This window comes from Vipera berus (assembly GCF_964194415.1).
Source record: "Vipera berus genome assembly, chromosome: Z".
Lineage (NCBI taxonomy): Eukaryota > Metazoa > Chordata > Lepidosauria > Squamata > Viperidae > Vipera > Vipera berus.
In genome coordinates, this window is record NC_138205.1 from 114,562,797 (window position 1) to 114,587,154 (window position 24,358).

Here is a 24,358-nt window from a genome sequence, read left to right on the forward strand (position 1 = left end):
AAATAATAAAATGTATAGGTCACCGATCTTATCTCCAGGTAACATTGAAGGGAAGATGATTGTAGGAAGAATAAAATGCTCTGTATCAGAAAGCAAACACAATTCACATGATTATTTGTCAACGTTAAAAATAGAAAACTCAATGTCCCCCTAGTGACAACAATCAACCCAACCATTTGATGGGTTCCATATCCCCTGAGACCCCAAGCCCATTAGTAAAACCATGTCTTCAGGGCTTTTTGAAAGTGTCAAAGTGGAGGCCAATCTTATTTCCACAGGGATGATGATCCACAGAGAGGAAGCCATTACAGAGTACACCCTTCTTCTTGGTCCTACCAAATGGATTTTTTAAGAGAGGGGACCCATAATATACCCTGCCTTCCAGCTTTGGCGGATCAGGTAGACATAACTGGGAAAATATGGTTCTTAAAATTAACCTGGCCATGGGCCATGTAGACTTTTAAAAGTGACAACCAGCTTCTTGAATTATAGTCAGAAGTAAATTTGCAGCCAATGCAGCTCCTGCAAGAAAGGTGATACAAAATCGTATGGGTCGCCTTTTTTGAACTAACTGAAGCTTCAAGGACAGCGCCGTTTTGAGCACATTTCATTAGTCAAGACTAGAGGTGACTAGAGAATGGGTGACTGTGAACAGGGATTGTAAATGGCTCTGGTTACTTACAAATATAAGTGGCTCATCTAACTTTCTGGCTCTGTTCCTGGTGAAAAAAATAAAATCTTTAGAGCTTAGACGCTGGCTGAGATGGATTAGGGAAATGGTTCCCAACCTGTAGTCTGCAGACTCCTGGGGGCTGCAATGTCATCATAGGCAGGGGTCTGTGAAGGCTTAAAGAAATGTTATGATTTCAAAGTTAAGTCTTGGTGGTCTGTGGCCAAGGTCCGTGGCCACAAAAGACATTCTAAGAGAGTCTGTGTTGAAGAAAAGGCTGAAAACCACTGTGCTAGGATACTCCATAATGGCAGAAACTGAAAAAGAAGTTGGTTCCATAAGCTAGCATTGCTTAATTGAGGTGACTCAAACTATTGAAGGTGTTGTGACTCAGGGCCAGCCTGTGGGTCCGACAGCCGGGTCCGATGTATCGGAGGACTCAGATGTGGGGGAGGAGGGAAACGAACCGGCTGATGATGATTTGGAGGCTTTGCAGAGTCCTCAGCCGGGGACCTCTTCTCAGCTGTGTGAGCCCGAGAGTGCGGAGGATGATGACCCACAGCTGGCCCTGTTCAAGGACGCCCGACGTAGGAGGCAGACGAGCAGGGACAAACAAAGAAAGACTATGGGACTCCTCGGGAGGAGGCACAGGGAGACCACGCCCTGAGCTCTCTATAAAAGAAGTGTTTGGGGAGGGGCTGGTTGCTGAAAGCAACTTTTCCGCTTGAGAAGACAAGCTCTTGTGTTTTTGTTAACTGCGTAATTAAATCTTGGCAGAAGCCTTTTAGCCTTGGACGCTTTCCAGACTCTTCTCTTAATTAGGGGTTGCGAGAAGAGGGCTGGTTCAGAACAGAAGGGACTCAAACCATGCCAGTTTTGTCAAATTGTATAGTATAGATAGACATAACCAGAGACAGATGATTCTCCCAGATAACCAGGCCCCATGCTATTAATGGCTTTTTATATGTATACCAGCTGTTTGAATTGGACTTGGAAGCCCTGGTGAAAAAATGTGCAGTTCACGGTTAAGGGTATTGATTTTGCAGCCTCTAAGTGATATCCTTTACTTAAGTGAAATTTTCTATAGGACTATGTACCGTATTTTCCGGCGTATAAGATGACTTTTTAACCCATGAAAATCTTCTCAAAAGTTGGGGGGTCGTCTTATACGCCCAGTCGTCTTATACACCGGAAAATAGTACATAAATCAATCGAGCGCCCCCGTTCTTGCAAAGCAACTTCAAGCCTCCTTAGTCCAGTCCCCCCTCCACTGTGACTCTCCCTTCCTACCCCCAAGAGCCTCTAAGCCCCTTCCCCTCCCCCTTGCAAACGCCAGATCCCAGGAGCGACAGGAAGCCCCTTGCCCAAGCGGCATCTGAGCATAAGCAGAGCGCACCCTGCTACCCACTATCTCTCCTGGCAGTCTGGACAGCGGTACTTGGCCTGGCACCCCTCTTGCCCGCAGACCACGCAGCAGCCCTCGCCAGCCAGCCTCAGCATAGCCGCCCCAAGCCCGGGTCTCCAGTGCGTCTTCCGGGCCCGCCTGGCTGACCGCCTCCTGGGCGGAGCTTGGCTGCAGACGCAGCGGCTGCTCCGTCTGCAAATCCGCTCTCAAAGCCGGATTGTGCTTGGCCGTGCAGGCTGCCGAAAGGTGGGGACTCGGAGTTCCCGTGGTGGTTGCGGCTTCTGGCATGCCGTTTGCAGAGTCTGGCCTGGAAGAGCGCAGCGTGTGAACGCAGCTCTTGCGTTTATTCCAAAGGGTGGGTGGAAGGAAAAGCCCCTTTGGGCTTCAAAAGGGAGGCTTTGCACCATCTGCATCAGACGGGGCTGAATTGGGCGTGTCGGACACTTGGCAACTGGCATGTAAGTATTTTCTGGCATATAAGACGAAAAATCTTGAAAATCTTTTCAAAAGTCGGGGGTCGTCTTATACGCCCAGTCGTCTTATACGCCGGAAAATACGGTATCTTGCATCTGAGGAATCTGAGGAATTTATGGACTTTTGTCCAAGTTCTACTTTGGGACAATTGTTCCTTATATATATATTATATTATATTATATATAACACGTATCCCCAAAAGTAAGACCTACCCCAAAAATAAGCCGTAGCTTGATTTTTGGGGATGGGCCTAATATAAGCCCTACCCCCAAAATAACCTCTAGTTTTGGAATGAGGCACATGCCTAAAAATCAAGCTGGGGTGAGATGTGTGTAGAGTTTACCATTGCAGCCAGGCCTCCCATGGATCGACACTTGCTTCACCAACCCACTTTTTCTGCAGCCAAAGGAGCAGCTTCATTCTGAGCTGAGAATGATGCTCTGGTCTGTATTTCACAGCCAGAAGCCTTTCTGGAAGGCCTGTGTAGCCAAGAACTGAGCTATAGATTCAATCCATAGCTCATCTCTCATCTGGCTGGGTGGGGCTGTTGGTGCCTGCTGGCTCTTTTGGAGGAAAAAAAAATAAGGCTAGGTGTCATTTTCGGGGAAACACAGTATATATATGTAGAGTTTTATAAATTATTTTCCACAGTGCATAATATTTAAGAACACTATGATGACAGCAATAAAATTTACATTCAAAACTGCTTTTTTAATCTTTATTTTTAGAAAGGGATTTGAGAACACTTTATCAGAAGAAGCAAATGTTTTTGGAACGTTTGGAGATAAATTTAAACAACCTTCAAGAAGCACAGACTGTTGCAGTTACTCATCCAAGCAGTGTAATTGGTTGGTATAGAATAGGATTTGGTAGCCTTTGGCTGCAGAATTGGACTGGATGTGTTGGATAAATTACCCTTTTACAGTTTCTGGAACTTACTAGTATCATGATTTCTGAAAATTAATTCCATAGGTTTCTGTATGTTGGTGTAGAAAACATGGAAAAAATGAATATATCTAAATTGCCTCCCAAAATGCAGGGAAAATCCTGGTCCCAACCCTGTATGTGACAATCTTTATCATTGTGCATTATTATTTGCACCCCCAAGTCCACAATTACATTCTGATTGGATCTCCTAAAACTAATATAATATAGAAGATTGATCTATTTATCTATATGATCACTTGGCAATTTTCGTGAAGAACCTCTAATTAATTCTGTTTGGAGTGAACCTCATTAGTATATTTAATTACAAAAAGTTGCTCATTAAAAAAAGAAAATTCTTAATCTAGTCAAATGTATAAACAAATTCAAATTATAAAGTGAAAAAAATTGCACAAAGAATTTGTGGCATGAGGATGGATTTATATATTACAGTTAATTCAAAACAGTATCTTGTACTGTTAATTCTCTGGCATTTTCAATCTGTGTGTAATAATATGTTTCTATTTTTATTAAAATATTTTTTGCAGAACAAAAAATAATTGATCTCATAAGTGAAAGAAAGCTTTTGGTTGCTGGTCTTGAAGCAATTATTCAAGATTTACAAGATATGCAGGATATTACTAAAGAAAAAGTTAAAAAATCTAAAAGTAAGTATAGAATAAATTTAATGTGTTTTTATAGGAAATCCATGTAATATCCTTTACATGCTCTGTGTCTCGTCCTCTTTCTGTAAAACTGTCAGCAATATGGTTCTAGATATAATGGTAATCTGTTAAAAAGTCAAGATATCTACATGAGATCTTTTAAATTGTAACTAGGAACATACTTTCTGGAAATATCTTATAGACAGATGGAAGTTCTCCAGTCAAATTTGAATCTGACAAATTTGTAAGCTGATATGTGGGTTTGTGTGAGTGAAGTATTAACAGCTACCAGGATGCTAGGAAGGAAGGGTAAAAACTGGAGCTATCTTATCTGGCTAGTAGATAACTCATTAAAAGCTCATAAAAATCTCTTGTAGAGAAAACTTCTTTGACAAGACATCTTTTCTGAAATAGAGAAAGTCTATAGCTAAAACCAATGTATTTTTCAAGGACTAAATCTTCCATTCTTAAATGATTCCTCCTTTTTTCAGAAAACCTTTTGGAGGAACTATGTGAACAAAAAGGATTGTTTTTAAAAAAATTGGCATCAAATCTGAAAGACTCGAAGCAAGCACAGGCTCTTGCAGCTGCTCAGCCAGGAAGTATTAATGGTAAATATTTTGTAAGATACAATAATGAATAAGTTACAGTAATTATTTATAACTATAATATATAATTATAGCATATAATGTATAATAAATTATAAATAATATATTATATATAATGAATACTTGATATATTTGTTTATATTATATGTAAATTATAATATAATTTATAACTATAATAAATACAACAATCTCAAAATTATTTTAATTATTAGAAAGGGATAAAAATATTACTACAATAATTAATTCTTACTTATATTTGCTATCAAAAGTTTGGTATAGTAGGTAAGGAATCAGGCTTGAAACCAAGAAATGGAAATTCTGATCCCATTTTAGGCTGAGTGATCTTGGACAAATAAATCATAATTTCTCAGCCTTAGGAAGGAGGCAGCAACAAACAATTTAAAAAATATTGCCAAGATTGACTTGAAGGTGTGTGTGTGTGCACATAAATATTTACTATCACACTTGGATGCATTACTTTGTATTTAAAAAACAATTTTACAGATCAATCCTAAAATGAAGAAAAATACTATTGCTATTTCTGGTCCTTTGTTGTCTGTCCTTGATCTGAAAAATGGGGAATTGTAGTTTTTCTCCTGGTACTTTTCAATGGCTCTTGGCCTTTAAAAGTACCGTATTTTTCAGACCATAAGACGCACCTGACCATAAGACGCACCCAGATTTTAGAGCAGGAAAACAAGAAAAAAAATATTCTGAACCAAATAGTACCGGTATACTAAAACAGGGCTTTTCAACCTTTTCATCCATTGTACCACTTTTAGGACAAGGCAATGTCTGAGTACCACCAGTCACCCAGCAAGGTGTCAAAAACTTGACCCCCCCAAAAGGAAAAAAATGATAAAGTACAGGTAGTCCTCGACTTACAATGATTCACTTAGTGATTGTTCAAAGTTACGACGGCACTGAAAAAGTGACTTATGACCATTTTCCACACTTATGACCATTGCAGCATCCCCAGGGTCATGTGATTTACATTCGGATGCTTGGCAATCGATTCATATTTATGATGGTCACATTGTTCCAGGGTCATGTGATCGCCTTTTGCAACCTTCTGACAAGCAAAGTTAGTGGGGAAACCAGATTCACTTAACAATCATGTTACCAATTTAATTTCTCTCCTTCTTTCTCTCTCTCTTTCCCTCTTTGTCTTTTTTTCTCCGCATTAGAGCAGTACCCGCGGAGGCGGCCCTGTGGCCTGGCTTTCTCTTGCAGAAAGCAAGCTGAAATGGAGTGAGGGAGATTGCCAGGAACGCGAATTGGCCGATCTCACACTCCTGCAATCTCCCTCGCTCAGTTTCAGCTTCCCTTGCTACAAGAGAAAGCAGGCTGAAATGGAGCGAGGGAGATTTCCGTTTCAGCCTGCTTTCTCTTGTAGCAAGGGAAGCTGAAACCGAGCGAGGGAGATTGCAGGAGCGTGAGATCGGTGTTTCTCAGCACGTGCTGATTCATGCTCCTGGCAATCTCCCTTGCTTTCCACTTGCAGAGGTTGGGGCTGGCCATACAGATCACCTTCGGACCATAAGACGCACCCTCGTTTTCACCCCCCACTTTTTTGGGGAAAAAAGTGCGTCTTATGGTCTGAAAAATACAGTAAATTTTGTAGGAAGGGGTCTTTGTTGTCCCTTTCCTATTTCACAGATGCTCTTTTCTTTTTGTATTCATTAGAAAAAAAAGAGGGGAAATAACTGCCACTTAAAGATTAGCTAGCTGAATATAGATAGAAGTTTGCTGTGAAAACAAGCAGGCTGTGGATGTCAAGTTTCCATAAGTCTACTCCCAAATCACTTTTATTCCTGATTCCCTTTCAGAATTCCTTTAGTAGGATATACAATCAGTGGTGGGATTCAGCTGGTTCGCACCACTTTGGCAGAACTGGTAGGTAATTTTTTGTTGGCCAGGCCCAGAATGGACTTCCTGAAGCAGTTGTTCACATATTTGAATCCCACCACTGTATCCAATAACTATGAAAATGTGAAAAAATGTTTTTCTGATTTTTTTTATTAATTTTATATATATAAAAAATATACATATACACTTTAATTTATTTCAATTTTAAATTTTAATTTACTGTACAGAGACCTTTAATTTTTGTTGTTGTTAGCCGCCCTGAGTCCCTCGGGAGATAGGGGGGGATATAAGTCCCATTAATAAATAAATAAATAAATAAATAAATAAATAAATAAATAAATAAATAAATAAATAAATAAATAAGTTAAAGGAAGAATTTACTTATTTAGTTTTATAAGCTACCAAACTCAAAATTTTAGGCAGTGAATAGATAAAGTGTACATCCTGGATGGGTGGATGAATGGATGGACTGATGTGTTTATGCTTCTGTGTTGATGTTTCCCACCATGCAGAGCATTGGTGGGAAATGCACTTAAATATCAATCTATTTGCCATCAGTTAGGATCACAAATCAACATGGCCTCTGGCTTGTTTGAAAAAAAATTGTTAGTTTTCTAAAAGAAGGCAAGATAGGTGTCCTAAACACCTCAGGTAGGGTGGTACTCCAGAGTTTGGAGATAATGAGAGAGAAGACATAACTCCAGGATTCCAGGAGCTGCTGCTACCACAAATGGAGCTGCATGTGTGCTTGCACTCAGCCACCACCCCTGCAGAACTATTTCTCTAACTCCTTTGCCAGTCCGCAAAACTGGAAAGATTGGGAAATGCTAGCCTAGTGTGGATATCCCCCTTCATGGATTACTGCCTTGTTGTGGCGAAGGGGCTTGCGTAATTCAATGAAGCTATGAGCTATGCCGTGCAGGGCCACCCAAGACGGACAGGTCATAGCAGAGAGTTCTGACAAAACGTGATCCACTGGAGAAGGAAATGGCAACCCACTCCAGTATCTTTGCCATGAAAACCCTATGGACAGTACCAAAAGGCAAAACGATATGACGCTGGAAGATGAGCCCCTCAGGTCGGAAGGCGTCCAATATGCTACTGGGGAAGAGCAGAGGGCTAGTACTAGTAGCGCCAGAAAGAATGAAGCGACTGGGCCAAAGCCGAAAGGACGCTCAGCTGTGGATGTGTCTGGTGGTGAAAGGAAAGTCCAATGCTGTAAAGATTTTTTCTCCATAGGAACCTGGAATGTAAGATCCATGAATCAAGGAAAGCTGGACGTGGTCAAACAAGAGATGACAAGACTGAACATTGACATCTTAGGTATCAGCGAACTAAAATGGACAGGAATGGGTGAATTTAATTCAGATGACCATCAGGTATACTACTGTGGGCAAGAATCCTTCAGAAGAAATGGAGTAGCCTTCATAGTCAATAAAAGAGTAGGAAAAGCAATACTGGGATACAATCCTCAAAATGACAGAATGATCTCAGTTCGAATCCAAGGCAAACCATTCAATATCACAGTAGTCCAAGTCTATGCCCCAACCACCAGTGCTGAAGAGGATGAAATTGACCAGTTCTATGAAGCACTACAGCACCTTATAGAACTAACACCAAAAAATGATGTTCTTATCATCATGGGGGATTGGAATGCTAAAGTAGGAAGCCAAAAGATAACTGGAATAACAGGCAAGTTTGGCCTTGGAGTGCAAAATGAAGCAAGGCACAGGCTGATAGAATTCTGTCAAGAGAATGCGATGGTCATAGCAAACACTCTTTTCCAACAACCCAAGAGACGGCTCTACACATGGACATCACCAGATGGTCAACACAGAAATCAGATTGACTATATGCTCTGCAGCCAAAGATGGAGAAGCTCTATACAGTCAGTAAAAACAAGACCAGGAGCTGACTGTGGCTCAGACCATGAGCTTCTCCTTGCAAAGTTTAGGCTTAAACTGAAGAAAGTAGGGAAAAGCACTAGGCCACTCAGGTATGAATTAAATCATATCCCTGTTGAATATACAGTAGAGGTGACAAATAGATTTAAGGAATTAGATCTGATAGACAGAGTGCCTGAAGAACTATGGACAGAGGTTCGCGACATTGTACAAGAGGTAGCAACCAAAACCATCCCAAAGAAAAAGAAATGCAAGAAAGCAAAATGGCTGTCTGAGGAAGCTTTGCAAATAGCTGAGGAAAGGAGGAAAGCGAAAGGCAAGGGAGAAAAACATAGATATGCCCAATTGAATGCAGAATTCCAGAGAATAGCTAGAAGAGATAAGAATGCCTTCTTAAATGAACAGTGCAAAGAAATAGAAGAAAACAATAGAATAGGGAGGACCAGAGATCTTTTCAAGAAAATTGGAGAAATGAAGGGAACGTTTAATGCAAAAATGGGCATGATAAAGGACCAAAATGGCAGGGACCTAACAGAGGCAGAAGAGATTAAGAAGAGGTGGCAAAATTACACAGAAGAACTATACAAGAATGAGCTTAACGTCCCTGATAATCACAATGAGGTGGTCACTGACCTCGAGCCAGACATCCTAGAATGTGAAGTGAAGTGGGCCTTAGAAAAACTGAGCAACAACAAAGCTAGTGGAAGTGACAGTATTCCAGCTGAGCTATTCAAAATCTTAAAAGACAATGCAGTAAAAGTGCTACACTCAATTTGCCAGCAAATTTGGAAAACTCAACAGTGGCCACAGGATTGGAAAAGATCAGTTTACATTCCAATTCCAAAGAAAGGCAGTGCCAAAGAATGTTCAAACTATCGCACCATTGCACTCATTTCTCATGCTAGTAAAGTCATGCTTAAAATCCTACAAGCTAGACTTCAGCAGTATGTGGATCGAGAACTACCAGAAGTACAGGCAGGATTTCGAAGAGGCAGAGGAACTAGAGATCAAATTGCCAACATACGCTGGATCATGGAGAAAGCTAGGGAGTTCCAGAAAAACATCTACTTCTGCTTCATTGACTATGCTAAAGCCTTTGATTGTGTGGATCACAACAAACTGTGGCAAGTTCTTAAAGAGATGGGAGTACCAGACCATCTTATTTGTCTCTTGAGAAACCTATATGCGGGTCAAGAAGCAACAGTGAGAACTGGACACGGAACCACTGATTGGTTCAAAATTGGGAAAGGAGTCCGGCAAGGCTGTATACTGTCGCCCTGCCTATTTAACTTATATGCAGAGCACATCATGAGAAAGGCAGGGCTAGATGAATCAAAAGTTGGAATTAAGATTGCCGGAAGAAATATCAACAACCTAAGATACGCAGATGATACCACTCTAATGGCAGAAAGTGAAGAAGAACTAAAGAGCCTCTTGTTGCAGGTGAAGAAGCAGAGTGCAAAACTTGGGTTGAAACTTAACATTAAGAAAACCAAGATCATGGCATCTGGCCCTCTCAATTCCTGGCAAATAGATGGGGAAGAAATGGAGGTAGTGACAGATTTGATTTTCCTGGGCTCCAAGATCACTGCAGACGGGGACTGTAGCCAAGAAATTAAAAGACGCTTGCTCCTGGGGAGGAAAGCCATGGCAAATCTAGACAGCACACTAAAAAGCAGAGACATCACCCTGTCAACAAAAGTGCGTATAGTCAAGGCTATGGTCTTCCCAGTTGCAATGTATGGCAGTGAAAGTTGGACCATAAGAAAGGCTGAGCGCCAAAGAATTGAGGCCTTTGAACTGTGGTGCTGGAGAAGACTCCTGCGAGTCCCTTGGACTGCAAGGCAATCAAACCGGTCAGTCCTAGAGGAGATCAATCCTGACTGCTCTTTAGAAGGCCAGATTCTGAAGCTAAAACTCAAGTACTTTGGCCACCTAATGAGAAGGAAGGACTCACTGGAGAAGAGCCTAATGCTGGGAAAGATCGAGGGCAATAGAAGAAGGGGACGACAGAGAATGAGGTGGCTGGATGGAGTCACTGAAGCAGTAGGCGCGAGCTTAAATGGACTCCAGAAGATGGTAGAGGACAGGAAGGCCTGGAGGAATGTTGTCCATAGGGTCGCGATGGGTCGGACACGACTTCGCAGCTAACAACAACAACAACAGTGTGGATATCAATCTGGCAGACATTAGCATGCCGGGATGAATGCTTAACTATCAGAAATAGTTAATTACAGTATAAAATACAACCACATTTATTCTAAATTTATATATCTGCCCTGGTGATAATCCAAGAAGCCTATTTCTACGTGAATCATAGATATTGTAGCTAGTATATTTTATTGTCTTTCTTCTGGTGCATCTGAAGAGAAAGAACATAGCTAATAATTTTTAGTTTCCTGAAATGAAATTCTGAAATGCTCATTTCCCTCCAAACCTTTATAATTATTTATAACATTCCTTTCCAAAAGGTAACCCACCTATTTTCATCTTCATCTTTGACATGAAATATATTTCAATTTTAGATCAAAAGATACAAGAACTCATTGAAGAAAGAAGGCTATTATCTGAAGGGTTAGAGGGAATTGTACAAAATATTCAAAATATACAGAATCTTAAATCAAGCAAAACTGAACTATTAACACCCAGTGGTAAGTACAGAATTAAAATTGTTATCAAATTCATAGGGTTTCACAAATGAACCTTTTTATCTGTGATGAGTGAAAGAATATTATCCATATAAATTATTCTACCAAAACTGAAACCTTAATTTTGTTTAGTCTGAAATTCCTCTCTATTGAAAGATGTATTATGGTGATGCTCTGAATGCCCTTTAAGCAACTTCTTCTCATAAAATTATTCCAATGACTAGCTGAGGCCACCCAATTTGATTTCTGTCTATATTTTTAAGTCTTGAATTCATTTAAAACTAGAACTATTTTCTTTTTAAAAAATTTTATTTTATTTAGAAAGTTAAAATACAAATTTTAAAAAATATATACAAAAGATACCAAAATTTTAAAAAATTTGCATTAAAAAGGACAAAAGACAAAAACACATATACATATATTGTCCCCCTGCTGGATTACTGATAAATACTGTATATTGCAACAGTGTTAATTTCTCCCCTTTGCGAAGCAGATTTGCAGTCTATTTACAATCAACTTGGCCTATCATCTATCTACTGTATATAAGACAAAATAGTTAACAGGTAAATCAATAGCAAAGTTAAACTTCAGAGCATTCTTAAGAATCTGTTGTTGTATTTAACTCATAGAAAGTCTATATCAGAGGTCACCAACCTTTTCATGGCGGCCCGGATGGAAAGGGAGCAGCTTAAAATTTGCACATGTGGGCACAAATGTGTGTGAACAGGGCCATGCATGAATGGGCTGCACGCAACCCACACGGCGCTAGCAGCCCCTTTTGTGCAGGTGTGCAGGAGTTAGCTGCTGCATCTCCTCTTTAAGCCGTCTCCTGCGGCTCCCAGTCCTCCTCCATCATGTGCAGTTTTGAAAAAAAAAGTGGGAGTAAAAAAGTTCAATCAATCAATTCAAAATGCTCACAAAAAAAACCTCCCGAAGTTTGAATTGATTGGTTGAACTTCTCAAGCCGTTTGTGGGACTGCCCACCAACCTCTTTGCTTCTTCAGACTGCAAAGGGCAGCAGCAGAGGAAGCAGAGGAAGAGACGGGAGGACTAGAAAGGTGAGTAGGCCCTTTTTCTACCTGCTGCACAGTTGGGGGCGGCCAGTCTTGGGGTGCCCAGGGCCTGCCTCTTCCCTGCCCGGAAGGTCTCCCCTTGCCCTGCTCCGCTGCCACCTCTGCAAGCCTACGCAGCTGAGAGAAGGGGGTGGCAGAGGCTGGATCCCCTGAAAGAAGTCTCCGCCGAGACGAGAGAACGGGGTGGCAAGCCGCCTAGAGAATGGGGTGTTGGAGCGCTCCGCTGAGAGAATGGGGTGGTGGAGCGCTCCACCGAGAGAATGGGGCGGTGGAGGCTGGATCTCCCGAAAGAAGTCTCCGCCAAGACGAAAGAACGGGGTGGCAAGCCGCCGAGAGAATGGGGCGGTGGAGCGCTCCGCCAAGAGAATGGGGCGGTGGAGCACTCTGCCAAGAGAATGGGGCAGTGGAGGCTTGCCTCCCATTCTTTCGGTGGAGATCGGAAAGAAGTCTCCGCCGAGAGAATAGGCAGCAAGCCTCCACCGCCCCATTCTCTCGGTGGAGCGCTCCACTGCCCCATTCTCTCGATGGCTTTCCGCCCTGTTCTCTCATCTCGGCGGAAACTTCTTTCAGGGGATCCAGCCTCCACCACCCCATTCTCTCAGCGGAGCGCTCCACCCCCCCATTCTCTCGGCGGCTTGGCGCCCCGTTCTCTCATCTTGGCAGAGATTTCTTTTGGGGGATCCAATCTCTACCGCCCCATTCTCTCGGCAGAACGTTCCACAGCCCCATTGTCTCGGTGGCTTGACGCCCCATTCTCTCGTCTCGGCAGAGACTTCTTTCGGGGGATCCAGCCTCCACCGCCCCATTCTCTTGTCGGAGCGGTCCACCACCCCATTCTCTTGGCGGCTTACCAGCTCGTTCTCTCGTCTCAAAGGAGACTTCTTTCAGGGGATCCAGCCTCTGCCGCCCCATTCTCTCTCCGCTGCCCATTCTCTTGGCAGAGACTTGCAGAGCTGCTGACTTTGGCTGCTTTTCTTTTGGGGCATCCAGCTTCTCCTGCCCCCTTCTCTCAGCTGCTGAGAGAAGGGGGCGGAAGAGGCTGGATCCCCTGAAAGAAAAGCAGCTGAAAGCAAGCCGAAACAAAGAGGGAGACTGCAAGAAGGGCGAGATCAGCGTGGGCTGAGAAATGCTGATCTTGTGTTCCTGGCAATCTCCCTCGATTTCCACTTGTGAATTTCGGGGCTGGCCTTATGGAGTTGCCAGAGCTCCCGTCGGCCCGGGAGGATGCATACACAGGGCCGCTGATCAGCCTCTTGTTTTGTGCATGTGTGCATGCGCATCCTTCTTTGCAGCTCCCAGTTTTTTCTTTTGTGAGGAAACCGTTTCCAAGTGGCTCTTTCACTGTTTCAGGTTGCCGACCCCTGTCCTAGCACCATGTGCATGCGTGAATGGGCCGTGCACCCTGCGGCATATGCAGCTCTGTGCATGCGCACATATGGTAGCTGCTGCCTCTGGTAGCACAGCATGCATGCACAAAAAGGCCACGCAACCTGCACGGCGCTAGCAGTCCCATTGTGCATTTGTGCATATGCTAGCTGCCCCTTCTGCTAGTGTCACGCACATGCACAAACGGGTCTGCATGCTGTACCACAAGTGGAGGTGAGTGCACCCACACACGTAAGTGCACTGGCCAGCCTGTTCCACAGCTCGGTGGCCAGTAGCCATGGCCCAGCAGTGGGCAGCAGACCATAGGTTGGGGACCCCTGGTCTATATGGTTTCTTATCTGCCAGAAATCACCACAATCATTATCTTTGATCCATCCGGGACAAAAGATTTTCATTTGGCTCTTAATAATAAAATTTTCCCTTAAGATTTTTATTGGGAGCTTTCGCAACAATTTCCATCTCATCTTTCAATATCCAAATCTCTGTTGTAAATATCTCCACCACTTCCATTATTGAAATGGTGAAATCTTTTTTTTTCACTTGTTATTTGATTAGATATAAGTCCATTTTCCAAAATCAATTCCCAGAAAAGTCCGGTCCAAATTTCCAGTTTGGTATAATAAGTCCATCTTCTTAAGAAAGTCCAGTTCATGACTCATCCAATCTGCCAATTATAAACCTGTAAAGTCCAGATTTCCTTTGTTTCTGTGACAGGCTTTCTGTTTTCTTGCCAAACTGCTTCTTCAAATCTTCCAGGACTTAGATTCCAGTTCATCCAGTTTTAAGTCTGGCTTAGCTGCAATTGTTTGCATCTGGGATAAGTTTAATTTAATTTAATTTAATAATTTGATTTCTATACCGCCCTTCTCCCGAAGGACTCAGGGCGGTGAACAGGGCAATACACAATAAAAATCGAATACAAAAATTAAAAAACCATTAAACATCATGCCCATAAAATCAATACATATTAAAGTTAAAACTAGTTTTAAAAACCCAACCCTATCCCGTCAGACCAGGCCAGCATGTTCGAAAAAGAATGTTTTAAGATCGCGCCGGAAGGAGCGAAGGTCGGGGGCCGTCCGGAGCTCAACCAATAAGCGGTTCCAGAGGTCTGGCGCGCCCACAGAGAACGCTCTCCCCCTGGGGGTCACCAATCGGCATTCTTTGATCGGCGGCACCCTGAGGAGGCCCTCTCTGTGGGAGCGCACTGGACGGAGGGAAGTTGACGCCGGTCGCAGGTGTTGCCGTAGGTAATCCGGACCCATGCCATGAAGGGCTTTGTAAGTCATAACTAACACCTTGAACCTCACCCGGAGAGCAACCGGTAGCCAATGCAGCTCGCGGAGCAAAGGTGTAACATGGGAGTATCGGGAAGCTCCCAAGACGACTCGCGCGGCTGCATTGGAAACCAGCTGGAGTCTCCGGGTGGACCTCAAGGGCAGCCCCATGTAGAGAGCATTACAGTAGTCTAGACGAGAGGTCACGAGCGCATGAGTGACTGTGCGCAAGGCATCCCGGTCTAGATAGGGCCGCAACTGGCGCACCAGGTGAACCTGGGCAAAGCCCCCCCTAGTCACAGCTCCAATATGCTCTTCCAAAGAGAGCTGTGAGTCTAGAAGGACCCCCAAGTTGCGGGCCCTATCTACGGGGGGTAATAGCTCACCCCCCATGGCCAATGATGGAATAATCGGAATTTCCCGGGATGCCGGCACGAACAGCCACTCAGTCTTGTCAGGGTTGAGTCGAAGCCTGTTCCTCCCCATCCAGACCCGGACCGCCTCCAGGCAACGGGACATCACGTCGAGGGCATCACTGGGGTGGTTTGGGGTCGAAATAAAAAGCTGGGTATCATCAGCATATTGGTGATACCCAACTCCAAAACCACGAATGATCTCACCCAGCGGCTTCATATAGATGTTGAACAGGAGAGGCGAGAGAACCGATCCCTGAGGAACTCCACAAATGAGAGGTCTCAGGGTCGATCTCTGCCCCCCTGCTAACACCGACTGCGAACGTCCCAGGAGGTAAGAGGAGAACCACTGGAGAACTGTGCCTCCCACTCCTAACCCCCTGAGACGTCGCAGCAGGATACCATGGTCGATGGTATCAAAAGCCGCTGAGAGGTCTAAAAGGACTAGGACAGAGGAACAACCCCTGTCCCGAGCCCGCCAGAGATCATTCACCAGCACGACCAATGCCGTCTCCATGCTGTACCCGGGCCTGAAACCCGATTGGTACGGGTCTAGGTAGTCAGCTTCATCCAAGAACAAAGGGAGCTGATGAGCCACCACGCTCTCAACAACCTTCGCCAAAAAGCGAAGGTTGGAGACCGGACGATAGTTGTTTAAAATTGCTGGGTCCAAGGCAGGCTTCTTGAGGAGGGGTCTCACCACCGCCTCCTTCAAGGCGGTGGGAAAACTACCCTGACTCAAAGAAGCAGTAATCACTGCCTGGAGCCAGCCTCGTGTCCCATCCCGGGCTGCATAAGTCAGCCAGGAGGGGCACGGGTCCAACAAACACGTGGTGGAGCTCAGCTTCCCCATGATCTTGTCCACTTCTTCAGGAGTCACAGGATCGAACTCTTCCCAGATTAAATCGACAAGACCGCCCGTATCCTCTTCGTCAGACTCTGCCCAGTCGGAGTCCAAACCGGTCCGGATCCGAGCGATTTTGTTCGACAGAAATCGACTAAACTCCTCGGCTCGACCCTGCAAGGGTTCCTCCCTCACCTCCTGATTAAGGAGAGAGCGAGTTACCCTAAACAGGGCGGCCGGGCGATTATCTGCGGACGCAATGAGGGTGGCAAAGTGGTTAGACCTAGCCACCCTCAATGCTGCGAGATAAGTTCTCGTAAACGACCTTAGTCGTAACCGGTCAGATTCGGATCGGCTGGACCTCCAACAGCTCTCTAGGCCCCGTCTCCGACGCTTCATCTCGCGGAGCTCCATGGAGAACCATGGGGCCCGTTGGGATCTACGTCGGGTCAAGGGCCGCATGGGTACAACTTGGTCGAGTGCCTCTGTGGCTGCCCTTTCCCAGGCTTCCACTAGGGCATCGACCGAGCTGTGAGCAAAGGAGGCAGGTGGGGGCCCAAGCGCTGTTTGGAACCGCTCAGGGTCCATAAGGCGTCTAGGGCAGAACCATCTTATTGGCTCAGCTACCCCACGACAGGGAGTGGCAAAACGGAAGACCATCCGCAGGAGATGATGATCGGTCCATGACAGGGGTAAATTAATTGGAGAAACCCCCCCCCCAAGATCATCTAACCACCGTCCGGATAGAAAAACCAGATCGAGCGTGTGACCCCCCCGTGAGTTGGGCCCAGAATAACCTGCTTCAGGTCCATGGCCGTCATGGAAGCCATGAACTCCTGAGCTAACTCAGATGATCCCCCCAGGGATGGTAGGTTGAAGTCACCCAAAACTATAAGTTTGGGGAACTCAACCACCAACCCTGAGAGGATATCGAGAAGCTCAGGCAGGGCTGCTGCCACGTGTCTAGGTGAAACATACACCAGCAGCAAGCCCAACTGAGCTCTGGGACCGCATCTCAGGAGGAGGGACTCACACCCGGCTATCTGGACTATGGTGGCCTCCCGCGGACATAAGGTCTCCCTCACAACAACTGCCACTCCACCGCCCCTACCCTGAGCTCTAGGCTGGTGCAGCACCCGGAAACCTGATGGGCTAAGATCAACCAGGGGGACCCCGCCCTCTGGGCCCAACCAGGTCTCCGTAATGCAAGCCAGGTCCGCATGCTCCTCCTCAATCAGATCGCGAATGAGAGGTGCTTTATTCATTACGGACCTGGCATTGAAATACACGAGGCTGAGCTCAGGTGGCTGCTCATCCTCGCTCCCGGTACCATGTGCTGAAATCAGAGTGTCGGAGCGCATCACCGCTTGAAGTCAGCGGGGACGCACCCCCAGGTATTGATGTGGCCCTCTGTTCCTACACCTGCGGCCATTCCCAACCGCCGTGGGAATAGATAATCCCACACCCCGCCCCGGGGCCCCGTAAGCCCACAGCCCAGCCCCTACCACAGCACGATCAGTCCCTGACCTGGTCTGAGAAACGGTTGGTGGAACCCCCCTAGTTTCCAACCGAGCCGATAAACCCACCCCCCTCCCTAACCCCTCAAAACATTTGGCTAAAAAACACACCAGGGGCCTCTTGTTAAATTTGGGAGAGAGGCTCCTGTCTTTGCCCAGCCATCTCTCGGGGTCCCAATAATTGGGCCCGTCATCAAGAGGCACGATGGAAAGGCAGGCGGGTCGCACCCAGGAGAGGGGGGCATCCCTGAGCGCCAATAAGGCTGTGCTGGAGTAAGATAAAACCATTAGTCCGGGGGAGTCCAGTCAGGCAGTCCATCAGTCAAAAGTTGGAAAGCTGAAAAGCTGGAAGGTCAAAAGTGTCCAATTCACCAGCTCCCTGCCACTGAGCTGGGTACTAGTCAGATGACTCCAAGATAGAACAGGCACCTCCCTCTCACGAAGGGCCCAGATCTACGATGGGATGGACAATTGCCAACTCAAGAAGGCATACCTCCCTAGATCTCTCACCTCTAGGGAGGCAGCAGATGGTAATTGGTTGGTATCGATGATAACATATACGAGCCGCCCTCTCACAGAGGCTCGTCCAGGACCTTCTTGCTTCAGTGGGGACCATAGAGAGAGAAAAAGAAGAGCAGCAGTTATCAAGGTTAACCTGAGGGTAACCATAGTTAAGTTGGAGAGCAGAGTTCATCTCAAGGCGGGAAACGCAAAGCGGGGAGAGCAGGAGACGCCGGATAGCAGATCGATGGACCCCGATGCAGGGGGCTGAAAGCCGGAGGCAAAAAGCCCGTCGCCCAGCCAGCCACACACAGCACCAGAAGTCAGGCAGTCCCACGCCAGCCGCAGGCCTCCCCGGTCAAGAGCAGACAAGAGTGACTTCAAACAGTCCTCCACAGACCGCGCAGGGGCCACGAGCCAGCAAAACGCTCCCCATTCCGCTCGCTGTCGATCACTCCACCGTTCTATTCTAACGCCGAGTCAATCTCCATTACTAAGCAAACAGGTATATCGGAGGCCACTCTAGGCCGCGGCTCTATCGGCCCCGAGGATCCACTATTCGGAGCCCTCCAAGCCGCGGCTCCTCCCAGCTCCACCGGGGCCTCCGAGATGAAGACACCGAAGCTTAGTTGGAAAATGGAGGGCTGCAACTCCAAACTGCATGCCGACTCTTCTTCTCTCTCTCAGTTCAATCAACTCTCCGAGCCACGACAAAGAGGAAAAACATCTCCGCGGGCTCGCAGGAACCCCAGACGACCGGTAAGGACGCCAAAACTGGAGACGCTCCACGGAGCTCAGCCCAGCACCTCCGCCATCGTGGGCATGCGCAAAAGGGAAGTTGATTTGAAAACCTGGTAATTTTATCAAGCTTTTTATCAAAGTTGTCAATTTGAGCTTGTAAATTAAAAAGATTTTTTTTCAAAGGCTTCCACGAGGCTTTATCTTTAATCTGGTGCATTGTTTGCATTTATTTTAATATACAACAGACTCTCCTGTATCTGAAATTACATAACCAAAAAAAAGTAATTGCTTTCAAAGACAAAAATGTTAAATATACTGTAACAAGATAGTCAAAGAGAACATTAAAATAATCTCAGAATGAAGGTATAAACGTATGAAAAAAGAAGAAAAATGAAAAGTTCCATCAAAAATTAAAAAAAATCCAGACCAAAACTTTATGAGAATTAAACCCTGTAGTGAAATCCAGTATAGGTAGTCCTCAATTTACAGCAGTTCATTTAGTTACTGTTCAAATTTACAACAGCACTGGAATAAATTACTTAAATTTTTTTTCATATGACCACTGCAGCATCCCCATGGTCATGTGATCAAAATTCAGACACTTGGACTCATATTTATGACAGTTGCAGTATCCTAAGGACATGTGATAATCTTTTGTGACCTTCTTACAAAGTCAAGGGTGAAGTGAGATTCATTTAACAACTGTGTGACTAACAACAATTGCAGTGGTTCACTTAACAACTGTGGCAAGAAAGGTTGTAAATTGTAGCAAAATTCACTTAACAAATGTTTTACTTACCAAAAGAAATTTTGGGCTCAGTTGTGGTTCTAAGTTGAGGACTACCTGTATAGATATAAATCCATTAGGTCAGTTTTACTACTCAGAAAATTCACTTTCCATAGGGAAAGTGAAAGTAGTTCACAGCCCCCCTCCAGAAAATACCAGTGAGGAAACAAAAATAAGTTGATGTTAAAATCCAGCAAGTGCTTAGAATAAATCAGCCTTCAACCAGCCACTTAACTTTTAAAACTAAGAATCAAATTAAAAGAAAAAACTTTGACAGTGCAATTAAAAGCCAATTATGCTTCAAAATACCAAACAGCTGAGAGAAAACATGGAGGCTGAACTCTTCGACCCCTCCTAGCAGGAATTGCAACGTCTTTCCAGAAGTATCCACAATTGTCCAAGGCTCATCTTGGATCTTTCCTAGCTGCTCCCATTTGATCTAGGAAGCTTGCTACTAAGTAACCTGCTTTGGCAGGAAAAATCAGCTGTTCGTCTGCAGAAGAAGCAAATCCTCCCATGCTCAGCATGCCATCTTGGAGGAGGAGTCAAAACTAGAACTATTTTCATTAATATAAAAACTATTTCTCTGTTTCTATTTTTCTCTAGATTGGCATTATATGTATCTTTTTCCAAAAATGTATATCAATTTCACATTTGCAGAAAAGGATAATCAGTCATTGTTTACCTTTAGCCTAGCAGTCTTGGAGAGACAAACTAGAAGCAGAAACAATAATTAAAGAATTTATTACTTTTCTTTCTGGATTTCATCTTTAAAACTAAATGCACATTCCTTCCTCTTATTAATTGTGTTGACATTATATTAATAATAGCCACTTTTCACCTTTTTTTCCATTCTGATCTGCTGTAACTACTATCTATCCATGGACTGAAATCCTCATGATTCTCCTTGGGAGTTATCCTGACTGAGACTGCTTAAAATTGACATTCAGCAAAATTACAAGGGATCACAATTTGCTCACTGCTATCTGTGCTGGAGAAGAGTTTTAAAGCTTGAACCTTATTTATGGATTTTAAATTAACACAATAAAGAGTTTTACATTTGACTGACATTATTCACCTAATATTTCCTTCTCCATTTTATTATTATGCAAAATAACTACCCACTTTTGGATAATTGACTGCATGATAAAATAAACTGAAATTAAATCCAGGTGACACCGGTGCTGTACGTGGAGAATGAAGTACTACTTTGGATGGGTTGCATTATCTGAGAAAGAGGGGTCCACAGTATGGGAGTGCTCCTTAATACTGAGTTCTCGCTACGTCTACATCTGCTGTAAAAAAGTGGCATTTATAAATTACTACTAGTGCAAATGGTTACACCAGCTATAACCATTCCTGACCTTAGCTGCAACTAACCATGTCTTGGTTATATCCTTTCTTACTATTGCAAAGTGTTTGAAAGTTGCAAAATGCAAATACTGAAGTTAAATAAAGGGAGAAGATAAAGGAATCACATAATGTTTGTACTGAAGGATATATGCTAGTTACAAATTGCCTGTGAGCATTATTTAAAGTGGTGTGCCAACCTTTAAAATCCTAAGTACCCATCCTGGTATAAAGTTGCCAGATTATTTAGCTAGCAAATGTCTTTTTTAAAAAGAAGTTTCATTAATTTTGCAATTTTACATCCCAATATTTATGAAGCAGCGTGGTGATTGGGTAATCAAAAGTCCAATAACAAAATCTTTTTGTACATATCTCAGGTTATATCAGCAAGAATCCCCTCTCCAATTCCCTTAATTACAATATCACAATCAAATTAATACATTTCTAGTTATACCACAGTCAGTTGAGACAATTATCAATATATTTTTACTTATCCATGTCCTGTTTTTAAATTTTACCTAATTTCAATTACAGTGCTCTGAATTAGCCTTTAGCATTCATAATACTTAGTTTTCGGGTAACCCAAATTTCCCCTATTTCATTATATAGTAGTTATCATATCTAAAATACATATATTGTTTGCTTAAATACATTCTTATTTTATTTCACAAATATATTGTATTTCTCATCTTAGTGGTTCATCAATTATTAATAAAGTATCTTTTATTATATCATTCCAAGTTCTATAATATAATTCAAAACTATGTTCTAATAGCTGATTTTCATTTCCCTTAAAGACACCCCTCAGCCCATTAAAAGAAATTTAAGGCTCTTTCATTATAAATCACAAAAGAAAAGAACCAGTTTTTAAATCTAAGTCTGGCTTTCTTTTTGTGCCAAGCAGGCTTCCATACCAGTGCCTTTAAGTTCTCAAGTGGGTCTCCCTTTATTCTTACACACGTTGTTTGAATCAAGGGAGACCATCCAGTTGTCAATTTTTCAAAGAAACTGGCCCCTTTATAATCATTAAATTGTTGCTCTAATAAATCAAATCCCCATATTTGATTTAGTATAGTTATCATTGGTTCAGTCTGGTCTTCTTCTTCTTCCGGTCCCATCAGGCTTGCATAAGAGGTCATGTCCAGTGTTGTAGTTGTTGTTTGGTTGGCTGGATTCTCAATATACTGTGCTTAAAGATCCTTAACACCCTCCATCTTAGTGTTGCTTTCTTTGGCTTCTGTTGTATTTTGGATTGTAGGTTTTGTAATTGAGATCAAGGTTTGGGTGTCAAAGCTCTCAGTAGATTGTACTTGTTGTTCTTTAAAATACCCTGTTTTAATATTAATTTCTTCCTCTTCTGTTGGTTTTTGGATTGTCAGTTCATCAATTGCAATCAGGCTTCATTTGGTAGGTTTAAGCTGGCACCTTAAAGATATTCATCTGGAATTCATTAGTTCAGTTGTTTCAAGGATTTTTTCAAGAATAAGTTTATAGTTAAGTTGTGGCTAGTATTCCTCCATGTCTACGGTGTTTACAGATAGGTCTTTGGTGGAGGCTATTTTGATAAGAGTCAGCAAATGTCCACCTCCACTATTCCTAGAGGTTGTTTTCACTGCCAAGTGTTTCAAGTTCTTATCTTTAAGAATAGTGCCAAGGACAAATCTGGGCTGCAGCCAGATCTCACAATAAAAGCAAAGTTTCCTTGCTATACCAGGTTTCGCATGTAAAATCTTTTTCCAGACTCAAATAAAGCTTTTATCCAGTTTACATTTTTCTGGTTTTTTTTCTTTTCCAGCTTAAAAGGTAAATAGGGTAATAGGTCCCCGTAGAAATAAGAACTTTTTGGTACCCCAAATATTCCAAAGATGCAAGTCCAATTGTTTAGTTATTTAGTTTAGTTATGCTTTTTCATTTATTTTGAAGCTTTAATTCCCCAAGTAAGCAGATGCCGCTATTCCAAAAGAGAGGGAAAAAATTTTCAAAACACTCCCACAGGAAAGTAGTTGGGTAAATAAGAAAGGTAAGATCTCACCCAAATCCTCCACGTTGCTTTCATTGTGCTTGGTAGTAATTTTGGCTTTTGGCAGGAAACGGCTTAATGATCGGCCATGTTAATGGCGGATCTTTTCTTCGTCGGTCCAAAGGAGCTGCTTTGGGTCAAACGGAGGGCTGCCTCCCTTCCGCAATTGGTTGGAGGGCCTCCTCACAGTTGTCGCCCCTCCAGGGCAACTTTTGACCCTTTTCAGGGTCTCTCAATGGAGAAAAACTGGACGGCAGGAAGAGAGCTCTCTTCCGTGCATCTGCCAGCGCCGCGAGTGCAAACTGGAAGCACAAATGTCTTTTTGAAGATATGTCTAAGTCTTATCTATCTGGTATTACAGGAAAAGATCTTATCTTGTGTGGGCCCCAGACTATGGAATACTTTTTGAGGAAAATTCACTCCTAGTATTTTGAAAAGTGGTAAAAATAAAATTCTTTCATTAAGCTTATACAAATTTATTTTATGTTGATGTTATGTTTACTCATTTTTAAATGTTAAATGATGTAAACTGCCTTAAATGAGCAGAAAAGTGAAATATATATAATCCAATATATAAATAAAGTATGTCACATAATATTTTATCAAATGTTTGGCATTCCAATTGATTGGGATATTGAATTTCAATCATTTTTTCCAAAACAAATTTAAGGACAATTTCTTTTCTCCATCTTTTTTTTATAATAAATTTAAATAATTTTAAAGTGTTTTAATAGAAACAAAAGTAAAGAAAAAAGCCATGCCCACAGCAAAAGAAAGGGTTAAATAAATAAAAGAAAAAAATATTTCAATACTTTTTTCTTTCTTTTCATTCCTGTATGAATTCATATCCTACCTTTTCTGACTCAGTCATTAAAAAATTAGGAATCATAAATAGACACAAAATAAGACCCTACTTTTCTGTTCCCACTGAGAATTCCGAAGATTAATTCTCCGCAGTAGGGCTTTTCAACATTTTCACCGACTGTACCACTTTTAGAATATGGCAACATTCAAGTACTACCAGTCACCTAGCAAGGTGTCAACAACTTGATGACCAAAAAAAATAAATGGAAAAAAGGGATAAAGTATAGGTAGTCCTAACCTTTAATATCATCTCTTCCCTCATCCCCATTAATATCATCTCTTCCCTCACCCCCTTCAACGTCATCTCTTCCTGTTCTGTTCCAGTCTATGACCGGCCCTGTTTGTGTGACAGGGACAACCCCTTTTTCCTTTTGACAAATTAATAGGCTGGGGGGAAAAACCCAGCCCAAACAAAAAA

At 43.2% G+C, this 24,358-nt stretch overlaps 1 protein-coding gene across 1 annotated transcript in view; it reads left to right on the top strand.

The window, feature by feature from the left end:
* CCDC7 (coiled-coil domain containing 7) overlaps positions 1-24,358 on the top strand; it is a 317,972-nt gene that overhangs the window by 235,119 nt on the left and 58,495 nt on the right. The window contains 4 exon segments of the mRNA XM_081343017.1: positions 3,278-3,397; positions 4,022-4,141; positions 4,630-4,749; positions 11,045-11,170. Coding sequence (XP_081199143.1) covers positions 3,278-3,397; positions 4,022-4,141; positions 4,630-4,749; positions 11,045-11,170 — 486 coding nt within the window.